Here is a 19,753-nt window from a genome sequence, read left to right as displayed (position 1 = left end):
TATATATGGCTTTTACATTTAATTCATAATTTTGTCATCTATCACCTATATTCTTTTATTTTCTTCTTTTTTATTTAATTACATGTTAATGCATGTGTAACTGTTACCAAGCGTTGTGTTTACTGTTATAATCTGTTATATTTAGTACTATGTGTATGTTATGTGAAGCATTTTTTAAAGAAAGGCAGCATATAAATAGTACAATATACATTATTATTATTGTTTTGTTGCTGTTGTTTTTGGAGCTTAACCCCGAGTGAAGCTTGGTCATTACACTGCCCCTGTATTGACTGCTGAATTCTCCAATCTTGAAGGACTTCTGCTAGTAGGGGACTGTCGACTATAGTGCAGAGAGATTTTCCTTCAACCACATGACCCTGAGGTCAATCTCTCATCTCAGCATCTGCTGGTGTGTACCATACTCAGCTGTCTATGTATGAGCAACACACTGAATCTCTGCCAGCTCCCGGGTTCTTCGTCCTGCCTGTATCGAAGGGCAAGTTGGAAAGTTACAGTTAGTTCTATCTCACACAGGCTCCACCCCCCACTGGACTCTATGGGTACAGTGGGTGGAGCCCAAATAATGAACGCCCTGCCGCAACATCAGACATCAGCCCCACTGACCCTGACCGGCTAAAGGTTAGTCACTGCAGCCCACCTACTTCTTATAGCCTAAGCTGCCTCAGCAGAGACGTAGGGGGCCCCAGCCAACCCAGATAGCATACAACTGAACTGAATGAGGCCTAACAGCTTAACCTCGCAGGGGTCCAATGTCAAGCAACAGACCCTCTGCACACCTCATTCCCCAGGTCATCAAGGAGCATGGGGAAAAAATGCAGGTGTGAGGCCAGAGGGGGGTCAGGCTAAACACAGCTGACACACACCCACCCTTTTCACCAGTCTTGAGTTCTTCCAGCAAGCACAGACCGTGAAAGGGAGCCTGACATGTCCAAGAGATAGAACTGTATGAACGCACAGGGCATAGACCACGATACTGCCGTGCATACAGTATTTCCTAAACACTCATCCCACTAAACAAGGCTGCCGACGCTGTCACGCTGCATGTAGAGTGTGCAAGAACCACAGTGGGAGGGTCTCTTCCCACCTGCCTATAGGCTTAGGAGATGCACTCACAAAGCCACTTAGCAAGGCGTTTCTTGGATAGGGCTTTACCAGCCGCATCATCCCCATAACACACAAACAGCTGCTCTGTGAATCTGATGGGGGCTGTGCGTTCAACATAGCATGCTGATGCAGATCAGTGGGCAAACTCGCAGTAGCTGAAGAGAAAAAGATGGCAGACAGTAGTGATGCTGCCTTATATACTGTTGGTTCCACATGTATTCAGGTAGGCACGTCCTGATTAGCTGGCTATGTTTATGCAAATTTCAGTGGGCAAATACGTGTGCGTGATTGGGGGAGAGTATTACCCATTGGAGGGCTCTGCTTATGCTAATAGAACTAGGGTTACAATATCATAACCTTTGTTACAGTTAAAAGCGAACATAATTATTTCAGTTCAAGCACAACACTAAATTACCATCAGTTAAACTGTGTTGAAAATGGTCAGGTGAGGCAACAGAGGGCCACATAATGGTAAGCTAAGCAGACAGGCAGGTAGGTGAACTGGCCTGATCCAGACAATGATGACTGTAGTAAATAGCCAGAGGAAGAGATTCCCTCTCATTCTATGAGACAAGCCAGTCTCTCCCAGGCTCAACGTGTCACAGCACTACTCTCCCGCATTCATGTATCTGTGCTCATATTCTCGCAGTAAAAAAAAAAAAAAAGGATGATACAAAAGTGATGTATGATTAAAGAACGATTGAGTGATATTGTAATGACAGGGGGCTGGGGGTTGACATGCCATCTGCTGCTCTGATGCATTTGCGTTGTAGTTTTTTTTTTTTTTTTTTTTTTTTTTTCATAAAGGCTATGTCTGTTATTTGGTTTCCCTTCTCTCCCTCAGCCAGTGTCCAAAGGCTTGGTCTCTCAACATGTCACTTCACATCAGGGCTGCCTGTAGTGCCTGGAAGCCTATACCTGCATTTACAAAACAGACACACACATGTACACACAAATTTGCGCGCGCACACACTCTCAAGCCTAGAACAGGAAAACAAAAAGAAAACATTAAAACATTCACCGCTGCTTATGACAAGCAAGGACCCTCGAAAGGACACCGGTGCACAGAATAGGAAGAACATGAAAGAGATGCAGATGATTTGGGTGTAGGACAGCCGAGGCACTAGGTAAACAGCTAATGTTGTTGTTAAGTTAACCTCAAAGTTAACCCCTCTGTGAATGGGTTAAGCTTGATGCTGGGAGCTGTGTTCTCAACCCATCTGCCAGGCTGGAGTTGAGCAATGATCAGAAACATCATAGTGCAGACAAGGACAGAGAGAAAAGAAAGAGACAGCAGGGGGAAAAAGAAAAGGGGACAAATCATAGAGAAAGGTGAAGGGAATAAAATTGTACGGGATGGTAGTTTTTTTGCATTTTATTTGTCTTGCAAAGGAAAATGACAGAACAGAATCCATGTTAGTGTATAATGATGTGAGGCCATGAGCAAAATATGTGAATTTATGTATTTTATGTAGTAACAATATAAGCAACATGATATGACATTGCACCCCCATTGGCTATTTTTTGAAAGCAAACAATCAGAAAATAATAAATGGATTGTTACCCTCTCTAGGTTATGTTTCAGAATTTGACTCTGCTCAGTTTGTGTCAGCAAAGTATCTGAAGTAATATATATATGCGTGTATACACAGTATGTATGTATATATGCAGTGTTGTAGGTGCAGTGACTTGAAATTGCTAATACACTTTCGGTGCTTAACAGAGCTAAATCTGTTTGGGGTTTTTTTGTTTCTTTTTTTTTTTTATGTACACCAGTTTTCTTCTGACAACAGTGGTTGTGGCTGCATGCATACATTAAAGGTACAAGCGCTTGACAGATGGAGGGGAGATAAAAGAAGATTCAATGTAAGTGGACAACTAAGATGGACGAGTGATTTGTTTTACCAAGAAATGGGTGATTAGTCTTTTTTGTCCAACTCCACTGATTAATGTAACCAGCATGGTGCATTTACATGATCAAATACTATCGCAGCCGTCTCTCCGTGGCCGTTACCCATCTTCCCTGCACATTAGTGGAATAAATTAGCTAAAAAAAGCATTGCTTATATGGAAAGGTGGCTTTTCCTTCCGTGCATAAAAGGAGTCAATGCCATTTGCTGTCTTTCTTTCTTGTTTTGCAGCTAGCCTCACTTCTTTCAGCAGTGAACTGTGATGGTTTGAGCAGGACATGAGGTAGTTAATTTGCTGCCCTTTTAAATGAGCACTAATATATGCTATGTGTATCAGCCAGTGGTACATAACAGTGTGTGTTTAGCAGGATTCAGCTGAGTTCAGAGTGCTTTGGTGTGCGCTTGTGTCCATGAATTAATGTTCTTATGTGTCCGTTTGCCTGCATGCACATTTCAGTGTGTGCTCTCCACTGGATACAATTTTTTTTTTTTTTTTTTTATGTATTGAAAGCTATTCTTAGAGTGACCTTCCAAAAGCCATGGCGTGCAGCCTTGTTGTCCGTGTGCGCCCGCCTGTGTGATTCAGTTTGAGTGGAGAAAGCCCAGGGACACATCAGTGGCCCTCTCCCGATTACGGAGCTCCACAGTTTGCAGATGATTCCTTGATGGGGCGAATCTGGAGGCATTGTGGTTGAAAGGAAGTGGCCCAGCGACGGGAAATAGTCAGCGAAACAAACACATGAACGCCCACGTGCACAGATTATATATATACGTAAACAGTCATGTAAGCACAGTCACTCTCCTACATGCCAAAGGATTCCCCTTATAGCATGGCAGAGTGCATCGTTGTTCTATCTTTAGGTCTTCAGTGCTGCGAATGGGGACGTAGACCATAATTTAATCCTCAAGTACACAAACACACTCTCACACACAACTAGAATAGATACAGTTCTGCTGCAACAAAATAATAGAAGGTGATGAATCACATACTGAGCCCTAAAGACAGAATCCTTAGAGTGTAAAATTATTTTATGCCACAGTCACAAGAGTGGATCCTACCTTACTCCTTCCTTCTTTTGGACACATTTGACTCCATGAACAACGGAGAGGGGTCTTTGTAGAAGAAAATCACTTTCATTGGATCCTTAGAGTTTTGTTTCAGACGTATGTAATGTTTAGTTGTTTTTTTATCAAGGCTTTGTTGTGTTGTTGCTATTCGTTTGAGGAATTCCACTTGTGGGACAGGTATGTGGCGATATTGTCTTGGTGACAAGAGGTTTGTGAAATCCCCCAGCTGTAATGGGTACGGCACATAGGGGTTCAGTATCAGAAATCCAAAGCAAATTAAAGAGAAAATGTTATCAAATTCCTTGAAAAAGAAAATTATGCCACTGAGACAAGGATGCTTGTCACCGCCTGCCTGGTTTAATCAAGAAGAGTTAGAGGGAGGCAAAAAGCAATAAAACCTAAATGCCAATAGTTTTTTTTTGTTACTGAGACATCGCATCCCTGATCAAATAAAACACCTGTGAAAGCTAATCATATTGTGTGAAATCATTCCAGTTTCCTAGATAAGTAACACTTTGTTCTCAAAATAATTATAAAAAATGTAAAAATGAGATACAATATGAGATCAGGAAAAATGTAGATACATAGAAACATACAGAGTTAGAACGTGTTCAAATAGATGGTTATGTTATAGATTTCTGTTTATGATTGTGTCCAGTTGTGATGCTCTGGTGAATAAGTGCAATGTACTGAATTCACATAGAGGTGAATCTTTGATGAAATATTTTTTGAACCCCTTGAATTTATAAAACAATTATGACAAGTATAAAATCAATCATGGGTTCTTTATCGTCACACACTCAAACTAAACACTCTGAACTGAACAAAGCAAATACAAATACTACACAGTAGGTGTGCTGTAGGTTGGCCATGACTTGATGCTGTATATGAAAACAGTAATTTAATCACAGTAATAACACGTTGCAGCTTTTCATGAGATGACGATCACCCGATCTTTGCTGAAGGAAAAAGGTTAAGAAGCGCTGAAACAATCCATTAGCCGTGGTGCGACTCTGTTGCTATAATAGCTGCTCTCTCTAATCTCTCCCTCCCTTCATCCCCCTCTCTGTGCGTTCTCCCTCTTGCTTCTGGGTGATAGTTGTGATGGGCAGGAGTGGGAGGAAAAATGCTCTGACTCAGCCAGAATCCTCCTTTTGTGAAGTTAAATACCAATTTACACTCCTCCCCATCCCCTCTCCCATCATCCACACGCACATCCTATACACTGCCCTATACGCTGACAGTATTCACATTTACGAATGTACACATACACACCTTCTCCCCCTGCTCACTCTTGCAAAAGAGATTTTTTTGCGCCGAGTGTATTCCTGTGTCCTACTTTTTAACCCCCCTTCCCCCTCTTGCCTTCTCTTTCTCTCTGTCTGTTTCTCTCTCTTGCCTTTCTAAGTTGACAGTCTAATAAGCCAGTAATTAACACCTGAAAACTCGGAATGGTGATAGGCCATTGTAGAAGAGATTGCTTTGGGAAAATAAAGCTCTTGTTTTCCTCCCCATCAACCACCACCTGCATATAAAAGAGAGCCTGTGGTGCACTGTAGACGAGAACAGAGTTAGAGAAATTGCTTTTTTTTTTTTTTTTTTTTTTTTTTAGATTTTCAGTCCTTTGTTTTCTGTACAGATGTTTGTTATTTTTTGAAGGACAGACCATCAAGCACAAAGCAATACAGATCAAGGACAGTGAGTGAAGGTCAAGGAACAGAATAATATTTGTTGTTTTAGACAGCATGTTCCTCCACTCCTAGAACTTACTTGAGTCATAACCCCATTTTACCTTAATATGTAAATAGAACAGCTATTTCTCATAATGTATATCTTTTTATCCCCTTTAATGACACCAAACCTTTCCACAACATAACTGCAGTTGCAACAAGCGTTTCAGAGCAATAAACTAGGACACTGGAATATATTGCCTACAAAATTAAAATCATCTCATTTGCAAGAAGGGAGAGGGAGTGGGAAAGCAAGAGGACGTAAAAAAAAAAAAAAATAGTGAGGTTGTTGTTAGTTCCTCTCTTTCAGTTGAGATGCCGGTAGGCAAGGATGGAGGTCATGGAGCTGGAGTGAAAAAAAAGGAAACGAGGAAAAAAAAAAAGGGAAAGAAGAAAAGAATAGAAAAAAAAGAGGATCTTCAGCCAATACCAAAACAGGTCAAAGCCGTCATATGGAGGTTTGTGTGCAGCTGTCAATCTGAAACATCATTCTCACCATAGCAGGATGCAGCACTGGAAGGTCAGACTTAAGTTGATGTGGTTGGTGTTAGATATCGACAAGGGTAGAATGCCAGACTTTGTAAGCTTGAAGGTGCAGGAGGGAGACCGATATTACTGCTCCTGCTGGTACTACAACTAACTTAACTGCTCGTGTTATTAGAAATACCATAAAATAAAAATATACTCAATTATATGTAAACATTCTGCATCTAAATTCTGCATTTTTAAATAAAAGTGTAGATGTTTTATCAACTAAATGTACTTAAAATATCGAGGTAAAAGTAGTCATAATGCAGATTAGCCCCTTTCATAATGTTATATTGTTATGCTATATTATTGTTTTATTATTACTGGTGCTTTAGGGTATAAGCAGTATTTTAATGCTATTGCAACAGCTATTACTACACAGTTTCTTTCCTGGAGTTTGCATGTGTACATGCTCATACTGTCATATAAAATTAACTTTGACCGTCTGTTCGTGCAAATCTGTTGAGACAGACCAGGTTTCTTAGAAGTTTTAAAGCAGTCCAAAGTTGATGCCACTCTGAGGAGCAATTTTACTTAGGCCAAGCCATCATTGCTCAATAAATTGTTATAAAGTTTCATGCCAGGGTCCTAGAATACTCTTCTCACTTCACGCTTATCGGACTTGGCCTAATATTCTGCAACACAGGGTGTCAAAGTAATTAGGCATGAGAAAGAAGGAGAGAATAGTTGTGGAACATTCTGTTTCTGGTTGGATAATACAGTGCATGGCATAAGAAGATAAATCTCAGAAATGCAATGAAAACAGAATGAGCAGTTTGAGGTTTCCTATTATGATACTGTTCAGAACATCACCTGAATGCTAGGGAAACACTTAGTACAGAGAAATGCTTTCTCTGTTATGTTATTAAAACTCTGCAGCATCAATATTTATATGTCATAAGTAGCATATGTTATTACTTCACCAAGTCTTGAGCAGAGCACAGTATGTCTCTTCTGTGCATATTATGTTAATACATGTCACAGATGCTGTCATGTGTCAGGGGTCTATTACCTGTAAGTTTAGCAAAGGCTATGGGGAAATTAAATTTCAAGTCATATAAGCCTGGACTCCGTTTACTAAGAGAGGATTAACCTGCCTTCATGCAAATGTGTTATCTTCGATGAAACTGTCCATGAATCTCTATGAGGGGATGCGTTGTTAATATTCATGCTGGATAGCTGGGATCATGCACAAAGAGCACATTTACTTAAAAGGTGTGCTGCACTGAAAATAGCAGTTTCTTTAAGCGTACTGTTTTTTGAGAGTGCTGTTTTGACAAAGCATTGTGATTATTAAGGTACTTAAAAGGAAACAGCACTCAGTCTGAGTATGAACAGGCATATATCAGTGTTGTAGTTTTGGACAATTCAAGTCGGTATGTTGAATGTGATTATATAGATTTCAAAGCTTAAAACCAGGGATCCAAAACTCTTAATCTGTAATCACAGAAAGCCATTGGCAATGAAATGGGAACTGATTGTCTTGGCTCATACAATGTTTGTCTGAGCTTATCCATCCAATTTAGATTTAAATTACATTGTTGCTGTTGTAAAGATCAGTGCATTGTGCCATTATGACAGAAAATCATTCTAAAGATAGCGTGTAATAGTTTTTTGCTTGCAACAGCACTTATGGTTCATTAAAGTAAAGACATTACAACAAAATGAGATATAGTAAATGTGTACTTCCTGTAAATGTATGCGTCTGTATTGGGTGCAAAACTCTGATCTACTGCCTGCCTCAACTTTATTCAAAATAAGATGTCAAATGTCCCAGTTTTGATTGCCATCCTTGACGATATAGTGAATGACTGTAATCTGCACAGCCGACCATATCCACAATGTAATTTTATGGTGTGATATTTCAGAGCAAAGTATATATTCTGCTGTAATCATTCTTAAAGGGGGGATGTGAGAGGTACTTGTAGGCTATTTTTTAAAGCATCTTTGATGATGCTATTACTGCTGTGGTGTTTGTTTGTTTTTTGTATGTTTGTTGTTTTTTTTTGGACAAGATAATTTCTCAGTTATAGAAATATAGCCAGCAATGTGACATCTTTGCCCTTCGATTTTCAGTTTGAGGCTCTGCAGGCTTTTCAGCCACAGTGCTTATTACTTCTGAAGGTAACTGTGCTTCTATTTATTGCAAACAAACTGCTGTTCCTGATGTCTGCTGTAACTCTCCTTTTTTGCTGCGTTTTTTTTTATCTGGAAAAAGAGACATCCAGTATTCTGCACCAGGTGTGCATAAAAGAACAGCAAAGTAAGAGGCAAAAGCTGACATGTAAAATGTCTCTGATTGTATCACTATTGTGTTATTTATATGTCAAAATATATTACTTTAAAAATATTGCCTATTTTTTGTACACATGTACACAAATCAAAGCTGAATACACCCCCACCTAGAGGCTTCTGGAAAGCTTTTTGTCATTTTGCTTATCAGTAGTTTTCCATCACTGCCACAGGATCACATGCTCTCCTCTCCTCTCCTCCCCAAATTAGATGTGTTCATTTTTAATTTGCAGCTCATCTGTCATTTGTAAAGAAGCACAAATAAGTGGGACATGTAAGTTTAGCCATCCGCGTCATGCCTGTTTAGCTGTTTAGTGAGGAAAAGTCCACCCGACCCAAACAGTTAGAACTGAAAATAAAAAACAATTTAAAAAAAGAGGTGATATATTAAACATGGGAAGAAAAGACAGTGAGAGTTGAATTATTTTAGTGAGGAAAAGTCCACCCAATCCAAAGAATTAGAACTGAAAATAAGACACACACAAAAAAGAGGTGATATATTAAATATGGGAAGAAAAGAGAGTGAGAGTTGAATTATTTTAGAACTTGGAGCTTATATAATGAGTGTGAATCGCATCTTTTCTCAGCGTGTGAATAAGAAATAATGAAGCCATTTTTAGACAAGGTAAGCTGGAACGACAGATAAAACGTAGATAGACTGAGAAAGTAGCTTGTGAATGTGTTAGCCATGTTTTTAATTATATGACCTAATGGAAAAGAACTCACTGATGGAGTTTGTGGCCTGAAATAAGATCCATGAGAAATCCTCGCTACACTAGATTATCGACTTGTTTTTCTAACTTTTAACTTTTTCTAACTTTTCCCACCTGCCATGAATCCTGCTCAATAATTTGAGAGCTATTAGTGTGTCTGAGAGAGGGATAATCATCTGTCCCTGTCACGGTAAACACAATGTTAACAACAAAGCGATCAAACCCTGTACTCTCCTGTCTGGTGTTTAATCACGCTGCTGTGTTGCCGCAGTTACTCACTATGACAATGCTGTGCCTTTTTTTTTTTCTCGCCGTGACATCATCTTGCCTCCCACTGTCGGGTAGGAATAGCTGCAGTAGCCTGTGGAGGCAAAATTGCAAAGCCATGGTAACTAGTTAATCACTCGCATATAGCCCTTAGTCATGTCACAGAAAAGTGGTGAGTTAACATCCTCAGTAAGTATTGTTGACTCTGGCAACCAGCCGTGGCATAACCCTGGTCATTAGCGAAGCCTCCTGCTTCTCTCACAAACACACACATGCACAATAGCGTCCGCTGTCACCTCTGATATAGATGACCCTCGACGGAAGAGGAGCCCAGTAAGACAGCCTGTCAGCGGCTCCGCGATGTGTCTGGCTTGTCTCCCCTCGTTGGATGGCCAGCATGTGCCTCAGGTCTCTCCTGCCCATCCATATCCACGCCAGTTTACAGCCCGGCCGCCTGCAGAATGATATTCTCATGTGACAGTTGTTTTTTTTTTTTCTTCTTCTGGTCAGCAGCGATCCTGAATTACCATGTTTCAATCCTATGAACTCCCCCTGTGGCTATTCTGCAATAATGTACTCTCCCGTCAAATACAGAATGTTATAATAATTTCTGTGTTCAAATAATAATATAATAATAATACATCTTTTTTTTTTCATATTTCCACCACAGTAGAAGGCTCATACTGGAAGAATGATCCCCCCCCCTCTTCTCTGTGCGTCTAATTCTATTGAGTGTGTTATCTCTGTGGCTTTTAACAACAAAACAGCTCTGTTTTCTGATGAATGATCATGCCCGCCAAGTTTTTATTGCTTTCCGTAGATTACATCGGCTCGTGGTAAATCGCTTTTGCCAAGGAAATGTGTGATCTTAATAAAAATATGTCAAACCGTATCTTAACACAAACAATAGTTTTGAGCTGTTGTCTGCTGAGTTGATTTTTTCAAACAGCTGTCATCAGCATTTTTTTTTATTCAAAAGGAACGGGTTGAATTAGTAGCAATGTAATTACAGCGACTGATGATAAGAAATTAGAAGTTTTAGGAATTTTATGAACAGAGGCGAAGAAAAGCGCAGTGGCCAGATAGGAGGCCTCGACAGAGATGTGTACTCTGTGTGTCCTTGTTACTGGACAAATTAGCACTTGAAGTTGATCTGATGATTATGAAGGAGCAAGGACTGAAGCTGCCTGGAGGATCACTGGAGATGTGGGCGGTTTTGGATACATGTGAAAGGCTGTGAGATCATATGACAGCTTCTTTATATTCATTGTTGATCCACTGAAGGTAAATTTGACCTAAGTGGTAACAGCCTTGAAAAAGAAGAGCTTTCTATAGACCCCGAGAAGATAAGAGTGTGAACAGGCTTGTGAACACACCCTCATCTCGTAGCGTTGACAGATGGGGAGCTCTTGCTGAGGTTAGTTCGAGGGCTCTCATTAGGAAGAACGCAGGCACGAAAGCTCGGATGCTTTGATACCCCAGCTGCGGTTTTATGAGAAATAAACAGGGACCTTTCATCCCACACACACAAGCACGCGAGCATACACATGTGTACAAGTGTACAAACCATCTACATGACATTCAAGTTTATGAAATGTACAAATGTACAAAAATTTCAAAAGGTAAATGTGTTAGGTTGAATTTGAGGCGATCAGAGTAATTATTGTATATTTCAATTAAACAAACACCAATAACAAGACATTCCAAACAAAGTATGGTTAGCCGTATCTACACAACACTGAGGATCAAAAAGGGGTCATTCACTGATAATAGGAAGAAAGAGATAATATAAAATGTGGATATATGTGTGGTGGTGTGATACACCTGCAACAAAGATGATCAAAATAATAATTTAATATCTGTTGGTAGTGGCAGGAGGAAAATACGGCAAATAACAGGCATCAGCCTCTCCTCCAGGAAGATTAAAATGCACCATAAACACTTTGCTGTGTAATTTTGGTAATAGATTTTTATTAGCGATGTCCAATGCGACGGCAGTATTTTCTGTTTATCTTTCCAGTTGAGCGATATGACTTTATGTGCTGTAGCCAGGAAGAGTAAAATTAATTTGACTGTATGTTTGGAAGTGTTAAGCTTGCTGAGGTGCTGCTTAACAAGGCATAGGGTGTGGTCGAGAGAAAAACTAGTGATAATGTTGACGTGATCTGTGTCAATAGTCGTGACATGGGGGAACAGACCCATAAGCTGTTTTTTACGCTTGGGATAATATTAATATTCAAAGCCCCCTGTGTGTAAGATTCAAAACTATTTGGCATTGATGACGCCTGGGGGTAGTAAAGCATATTTACACCACTACATCCTTGCCCCCAGCTCACATAGAATTAACCGGTTTTCACAAGGACTGCAAACTTTTTTTACAGAAACTTCTACCATGAGGATCATTTGACAGACAACAGGAATCACACAAGAATTCTACACTTCTCTATGCAATCTAATATAAACTCCAAGCGAAACACACTGAGTAATGTAAAGTGTCCACTAATTATGTTGTGACTGTTTATCTGGAGCACTAAACTATTTGCTCCCCATACGGTAATGTTGTGACATCCTGGCCAAACACTTAAGCCAGTGAGGGAACTGGAAACCATTTTGTTTTGAGTGGAATCAGGAAGTCATTAACAAACTGATGCATCGCTATGGAGCCGTAATGGCAGGTGGGCTGATACTGATACATCAGCCTGCCAGAATGGAGGGCATTGGTCGATAACACCTCCTCAGAGTGTTTTCCTGGCAAGTGCTGTGGCCCATAATGAAACTGGCGAACAGACAAGGAGAGGCGTATGGCAGGAGAGTCTTACACCAGCTGACCTCACCCCTGTGGTGGAAGACCCATTATCATTAAGAGTCTGAGGAAATGTGAAGGAGGCTGCTGACCAAGCTGAAATAAGTGTATTAACCAGCAGTTTCTCAGCTGTCAGGGGTCTTGGTTTTGGGCCCCTGCTAATGTAATATTAATAAAAACAAAATAGTGGGCTACGGGACCCCTGAGAGCAGCCTTCATGTGTCTCCCGTACTCCTACAAACCGAGACAGCGGACCGTAATATACCCTGTACCTGCCTGCATCAGCAGAAAACACATGTGGAGATATGAACAGTTATGATTCTGCTTCTAGGGTTATTGTACTTGGTTTATTTAATGATGCTATCAGTGGCTGGGTGAACAGAGGTGCATGCTGGGATAAATCACAAAGACTTGGTCCCTTTCCAGACACTACGAGGGCTCGCTCACGGAGTGCGCATGTTCGCAGACATAATAAACACTGACAGTCTCATCTCTTTCTCTCTCTGTTTCTCATTAACACACAAATACACAGATGTTGGCTGTTTTTCAATAAACTGCAGTATGTGTTGTGTGCCCTTTCTCATGAGGAAAATTATTAGCCAGCTGTTCATTCCCCAGCTGCAGAGAGACTACTCCATGTGCTGCCAGTGCTTAAGTGCGCGCGCGCACACACACACAAGCACGCACGTAGACACATGGCTGAGAGAGAGAAGGTTTGTGCCCTGCAGGTTACAAGCCATAGTGAGAGGCCAGGGTAGCTTTCCGACACTGTTAACAGTTTGATGTTAATCAATTAGCAGACAACTGACTGAGCTTGAGGCCAGCAGTGAACTGTCATTAAACCCTGAGAAACAGACGGGTGGAGTACATAGGTAGACAGTGATGGGGGACAGTAACTATTGGCAAGCGTTGCTGCTTTGTCGAGCTGGCAGGGATGCCACTTAAATGCTTGTGGGTTACAAGTTTGTTCATTTACATGTCTATCTCTCCTTTTGGTCCTGGTTCAATTCGTCCTGGTCCTGGCGTGCATTTTTGCATGCATGCCTTGCTTAGCTTGCATTTTAAACAGGCGGGCCAGATGATCCACATTGTCAGGGTCAGGTCTATCTGGGCTCGGCTAACCTCAACCTTTTAACACCTAACATCTGCTGGGGTCAGACAGCCAGCCCAGGGATGGCTCATCATCAGCTGGATGCCGGTGTTCGTATTCCAGCTAACTACTGGCAGGAGACGAGGGTTTGTCTGTGTGTGTGTGTGTGTGTGTGTGTGTGTGTGTGTGTGTGTGTGTGTGTGTATCCAAGCGAGACCGGCTGCAGCTCCCTCAATCACTCTGTTTCATTTAAGATCTGGCCAAGTACAAGCTTGAGTTGCCTTCGGCTAACATGCAGTGAAGTTTTTGGTTTCACAACATCATGTTTTGATCACTCTGTGACTTAACAGATTGTTTAATGTACATTTTGCTTTTCTGTGTTGAGAACTTGGTCATAGTAAGATGATATGATTAGATTATCTTGTCCTTGTACCATTTATCCAATATGGACTGTGAACATCAAAATTGCTGCCAAATCACTGCAATTTTTACACCTATGTAGTAAAGTAAAATTTGTCCCTTATATAAATATCTGTTGTTTGATGATATGTTGCACGATGCCCTCACACTTTCTTTTCTCCTCTTCTTTATCTCTTTTTCAGGAGACTACGTGGTGCTGACCGTGTTCTTTGACCTGAGCAGGAGAATGGGTTACTTCACCATCCAGACTTACATCCCCTGCACTCTGATTGTTGTCCTCTCCTGGGTCTCATTCTGGATCAACAAGGATGCAGTTCCTGCCAGGACATCATTAGGTAAAACGCAATACAAAAAAGTTAAACCTGACACAAGATTTGGATTATTTGTAGAACATGCTGAAGTCAGTTTAAAAAAAGTACAGTCAGTTAACAGAAATAATTATTTTTTTATGTGATTTTTTACTTTTTTTTTCCCTTTTAGGCTCCATATTCCTCTATTCCTCTCTTGACAGAGCCTTTTGCCTTCACTCCTTTTTTATAATCAGCCCACCTAGCCCAAACATACATAGCCTGCAGTTATGCCAGTGAGGTTCATTAGCCATCCTGCCCTTAATTACTCCGTGCTGCAAAATACTTCAAGAACCCTGTGGTGGTCACACACCTCCTCATATTGAAGAGCAGTCTACTTAAGCTTCCTCTTTCCTGCCGTTCTCTCCGTTCTTTTTGTCTTCTCCTTCACCATCCTCTCTCTCTCCTCCTCCTCTTTTTCCCCTCTGAGACAGGGCAGCTGCTTAGGAATCTAGTCCATCTTGATTAGAAGAGCCTATCGTGGCACATATGTTTTCATGCATGCCTTAATGAGGCATTAATTATGCAATACAGCAGGGGAGATGCAGAGATGCAGCCTCAGCACAATAATAATGCAGGTGGCCTCTTCGCTGAATGTAAAAGCGGGACACGGAATGAAAAAGAGGGCAAAAGTGAGAATTTCAAGGAAATTTGTCAGCTCTTGAACTTGCCCTTGGCGTCCAGTGGACATACTCAGAAGTTCATTCGTGATGCAGTTGCGTACGTTTCCCTTTGTCAGCTTTCCTTTTGGCCCCTTAAGGCTCTATATCCTGACCTCAAGTCCATGTGATGCGATCATTAGCGAGCATAAGTGAATGTAAAACAATCACTGCAGGCATAAGCCCTCATTCTACCTCACTATCATCGTTACTTTGTCCATCATTAATCTCTCTAAAAATAGGTTGTTTTGTTTTCTCGAGCTTCTGCAGCTCCAGACATGATTTGCAGTCAAAATAATAACACTATTAATTCCCTGCTGAAATTGTACCGAGAGTCAAATATCTTAATTTCCTCTTTGAAAGATGATGCAGGAGGTACAAGCAGCCAGGTGGTGAGGGAGCGGATTAGTGCAGATGACATAATTCTTAATCCTTCAATACCACCCAGAAATATATCAATTCACTCACAATACTGCAGTATTATAATCTTGAAGCAGACTGATGTCTTTTAGTCCACATTAAATTTAGACATAAATCATCTCCTATATACAAGACAAGACAAGTCCCCTTATTGTCTGTTTAAAAGAAGGAGGGGCTTTTGTTTGTTGGTGTTTGTGGGTTGTTACTGCAGATGTTAGTGCTAATCTGTTGTATCAGTGTGCCATCAACCCGCCTCCGTCCATATTATCATCACAGACGGACGGAATGAGTAAAAAGGGGAGAGGGTTAACCAGATGGCGCATATAGAAATGTAGTATGTCAGTGTGGTCAATGACAGCTGAACCATAAACCAGTAAAGTATGTGGATCAAGGGGACAGTAAAACAGCTGCTCACTCCTCCCTCATGGGCGTCTAACTGTTAAGAGCTTGCAATTAAACAGCCACCACTAATCCTCTTTTTTTTATATGTGTAAGTCAAAAATATAATATTTCGACACTGCATTGTTTCAGCTACAAAATCATTTATTTCTGCCTAAAATAATTCATCCATTGGGTGTCATTTTTGTTTTGTTTTTAGAACAGTTTTTTTTAAGCCGTCTTAAATTTCTATTATGACAGGTTTTAAGGGAATTTTGTAAATATAAACACCTATCTTATTTCTAAAATATAACAAAATAAAAATAATCTGCCTCCCTTTGCCTCAGACATGCAACTTCAATTTTACAGTGATTTTTTTTCCTCTCTCTTTTTTTTTTCCAGGCAGTTAATGTGTTCCTAAACTAAAACATTTAGGAGGACATGTGTTCCTAGATTGAAAACACGCATGAGCACATGGCCATATTAATTAAAACATGTATTAACATGCAGAAAAACTGGTGCACGATCTGTGAAAATTATTCAAAATATCCACTCCAAGTTTGAATCTCCCCTCGGACTTCCAATGTTGTTTCAGCTTCTAGTAACTGCAGAACTATTTCTTTTACAGTATCAGACGAACACGGTTCTAGGGAAATACTCTTTTACAAATAAAATAACTGAGAAATACCAAGAGTATTTTTTAGACGATACAGGAATATAAATTTGTGAAAACGAAACCATTACCATTGAGCTTGGTGTGGCAGAGTTTATCTTGATTTAGTGCGGATCTAACTTCCTCTGCTCTGTCCGATCTCATTACCAGGCATCACCACTGTGCTGACTATGACCACGCTGAGTACCATTGCCAGGAAATCTCTTCCAAAAGTCTCCTATGTGACTGCCATGGACCTGTTTGTGTCCGTCTGCTTCATCTTCGTCTTTGCCGCACTAATAGAGTATGGCACACTGCACTACTTTGTCAGCAACAGGAAGCCAAGTGCCAAAAAGGACAAGAAGAAGAAAAACCCGGTGAGCGTCTTTCTAAAACTAACTGAAGTTTTTTCATATTTTTAACAGAGGGCAGTTGCTTAATTTAACAATGCAGCTATAAATAATATTGTTTAGATTTACCCACTGTATTAGAATGTGTAATATCCTTGCAGTGTTTACAGTATCCTTTATTTAGGTGAAGGGTCAAGGATTCCCTACATACTCTCCGCCCCTCCCCCACTGTATTACAGTACTAGGATATGCCTTTGAAAAAAGCTATACACTGCTTAGTATCACTAAGGGAGCATCTTCCCAGGGGCCACCACCTCAAATTACTCAATGAGCAAGGCGTTCGGCTTGAACGTTTTCTTAATCCGCCGCACATCTGTTACAGTTGTAATTTAGACCCATGTCACATGACAGGCGAGTTGACCTCATATGAGCCTTAAATCCCTCAGAGATCATGGCAGCTTGGTCGAAGGGCCGTGATCTCTTGCCAAATATATGAACATACTTGTGGAGCTGAGTACGTTTACCCTCAACAGCAAGACTAGCGCTTCTCTCTAATCAGCTAGAGTTGGCTTATGGTTCTAGAAATGAAGATTTAGTATTGAAAATTAGTCCAAATGTACCACTTGAAGTCTATTCAGTGGAAAAAAGTTTGTTTTTATGCATTTTTGATAACTAAACCAAGTTATCTTATGTTTTTTAAGGGTTGTTGTAACTGAAATCCATCTTTGAAGTCACAGCATTTTTTTTTTTTTGGACTGGATTCACAAGAGCTGAAAGATATTAAATCTTAAAGCTCTAAGTATACTGTGCGTGGGTGAACAGAAGTATCGAACTGGAACTTTGGGGGGGGGGAAAGTGGGGCGCTCTAGTTTCAGCCTCTGTAACCGTAAGGTTTTGCACATGGTCTAAGTGTCTCGCGGACGAATTAATGAATAATGAAGTGGAAGGTGTAATGCCAGTTTGCCATCTCAGAGGGGCTTTTCTAGGTTCTCTGCATGACTTGCCAAGATGTGGGAAGGAGGAAGTGCACCATGAAAGGAGGTCTTTGACTAAAATTCTTTTGATGTCCATGAATAGTTAAAAATATGGAAATGATAGGAAATCAAGGAAATATAAATCAAGAACTTCAAAAGTTTCTTTTACCTCCTATAAGCTGCTTGGGTTCTGTGATGTTACTCTTCTTAAAATGCGGATGGTTTTCGGATGATCAGATTTCCTCATATCACTATATTTTATTCCTTTTAGAACACTGTCACGCGTTGCCAAAACATGAAAATAATCAGTTAAATTTATACTGGAACTGACAAGGATGCATGTTCTGTGAAAAAAATGCTTATAAGTTAATGTGAAAATGTGATGTTTTTGGTTTTTTAAAATGCTGGTACAGTACAACAAAAAGTCATGTTACTGTTTCTCACTGAACCACTTTACAGTCACACTCACTGGGAGTATTTGGATAGCTTTTACTTAATCTCTCAAGTTTTGCATCTGACATTTTTCCAAAGGTGATCCTGGTGTAAGAAGCATGTGAGATACATTTATCCCACCATGCATCTCCCCCTGTCTGTTCATAACATGTATGTCTCTCTACAGTATATCTCTTCTCTTTCCATTTTGAGTTAGATTAGTATAGTACTTGTAATTTTCACACATTATCTTTGTGTTTCGGTTTATTTTTTTCCTTTTATTGATGTTTTCTGTTCTCTGTTTACATGTATTCTTTGTGTTTTTGTGTGACTCTCTTTCAATTCCACATATTCTTTGTTTCCTGTCTGGACAAAAGCTCCTCCGGCTCTTTTCCTCAAAGGTATATTGCCTGTGTCTGACTGCATGTGTCTGCTGCATTTTGGCTCTTTGAGCCCCCAGCACCTCACTGCTTTTCTGTCTGTTCTACAGCAGATACGCCTCTCTCTCTATTCCCTCTTTATCTATCTGCATTATTATTGTACTCCTCCTCAGTTACTAAATAGGTATCAGAGATAACGTTAAAAAGGTGCGCTCTGCAGTGCACAGTGCGGAGGCAGCCAGCCAGACGTACTTATGCAGTTTTTTAAAATTCAAATAAGCATCCCACACATCCCGTGCCCAGAGGAATGTACTAGTCCAGGCTCAGTGTGGACTCATTCTGGCTCCCTCTGTCCTGTTTCACTCTTTGTTGTTGTTGTAACCACAGTGAACTAGCAGCCGCTGCAACAGCTTCCTCTTCTTTCCCCTTTTCCTGCCAGTAAATCTATACCTCTGTGTTTGTTGGGCTTCTCAACCTGACGCTTCTTACAGAGTCAGCAGAGCCTTAACAGACTGAAACAGACAACCCCTGTACTGTGCTAAGTCTAATTAGAGTTGGAGGTCCATTCAGAAGATTAACACGTGGTAATCTTTAAACACCCAGAAAGCATTCAGGGTGGGTGGGTTCAAGCAAAGATCTAAATTTAAACTAACAAGCAAGTCAAGACAAAATAATCTGCTTTTCCACATAGATGTCCACATCAATATTTCATTGGGAGGAATATTTTTGGGGTCGGATAAGTTTAGAGTTTCAGTCTAGATATGTGTCTAAATGTACTGCTGAGAAATTCACCTGCAGTATGGAAACACTAACATCAAATATTTAACATAAGACAGATAACCAAGGGATCCTCCAGTAATGATCCCAAGTGTTTCCAACATTGTCTCCTTTGAGAGGTTGTCTACTTTCAGCCAGTTAAAGTTGCCAGTGCCACTGTGTTGTTTCTTTGTTTGTTTGTTTTTTTGTTTTTTTTTGCTAACACCAACTCGGCACAGCCCAGCTTGACCAGGCCATGCGGCAGGATGCTGTTAATGCTCCTTCTGCTTGAGCTTCCGCTGCGCTTCCTACAGTGCAACCAATCCCCTTTGAGAACTGAGTCATAACCTGCTCTGCTAATCCCCTCATTAACTCAACATACTGTCCGTTAATGAGGACAAAAATGCTGAAACTAACCCGTATGTTGTTTAGTTTGTGGTTATGTATCGTTTTCAAAGG

General features: G+C 40.5%; 1 protein-coding gene and 1 long non-coding RNA gene across 9 annotated transcripts in view; one reads left to right on the top strand and one right to left on the bottom strand.

Moving 5' to 3' along the window:
• Positions 1-19,753, top strand: part of gabrg2 (gamma-aminobutyric acid type A receptor subunit gamma2) — a 55,277-nt gene that overhangs the window by 31,276 nt on the left and 4,248 nt on the right. For 2 of the 4 annotated variants that reach the window (XM_044371058.1, XM_044371057.1), the window contains exons 7-9: positions 14,129-14,281; positions 16,574-16,779; positions 18,536-18,559. In XM_044371058.1, the coding sequence (XP_044226993.1) occupies positions 14,129-14,281; positions 16,574-16,779; positions 18,536-18,559 (383 nt within the window). The remainder of the gene's footprint in view (positions 1-14,128; positions 14,282-16,573; positions 16,780-18,535; positions 18,560-19,753) is intronic. The other 2 variants (XM_044371060.1, XM_044371059.1) reach the window with 1 other exon arrangement.
• LOC122995719 overlaps positions 1,769-19,753 on the bottom strand; it is a 73,927-nt gene continuing 55,942 nt past the window's right edge. For 4 of the 5 annotated variants that reach the window (XR_006406851.1, XR_006406849.1, XR_006406847.1 and 1 more), the window contains 2 exons: positions 9,930-10,087; positions 1,769-9,727 (listed from right to left, as the gene is read on the bottom strand). This is a non-coding gene — a long non-coding RNA (uncharacterized LOC122995719). The remainder of the gene's footprint in view (positions 9,728-9,929; positions 10,088-19,753) is intronic. The other variant, XR_006406850.1, reaches the window with a different exon arrangement.

This window comes from Thunnus albacares, chromosome 13 (assembly GCF_914725855.1).
Source record: "Thunnus albacares chromosome 13, fThuAlb1.1, whole genome shotgun sequence".
NCBI classification, from domain to species: Eukaryota; Metazoa; Chordata; class Actinopteri; order Scombriformes; family Scombridae; genus Thunnus; species Thunnus albacares.
Note: the sequence above shows the minus strand (reverse complement) of the source record. Positions and strands in the feature narration are given on the sequence as shown.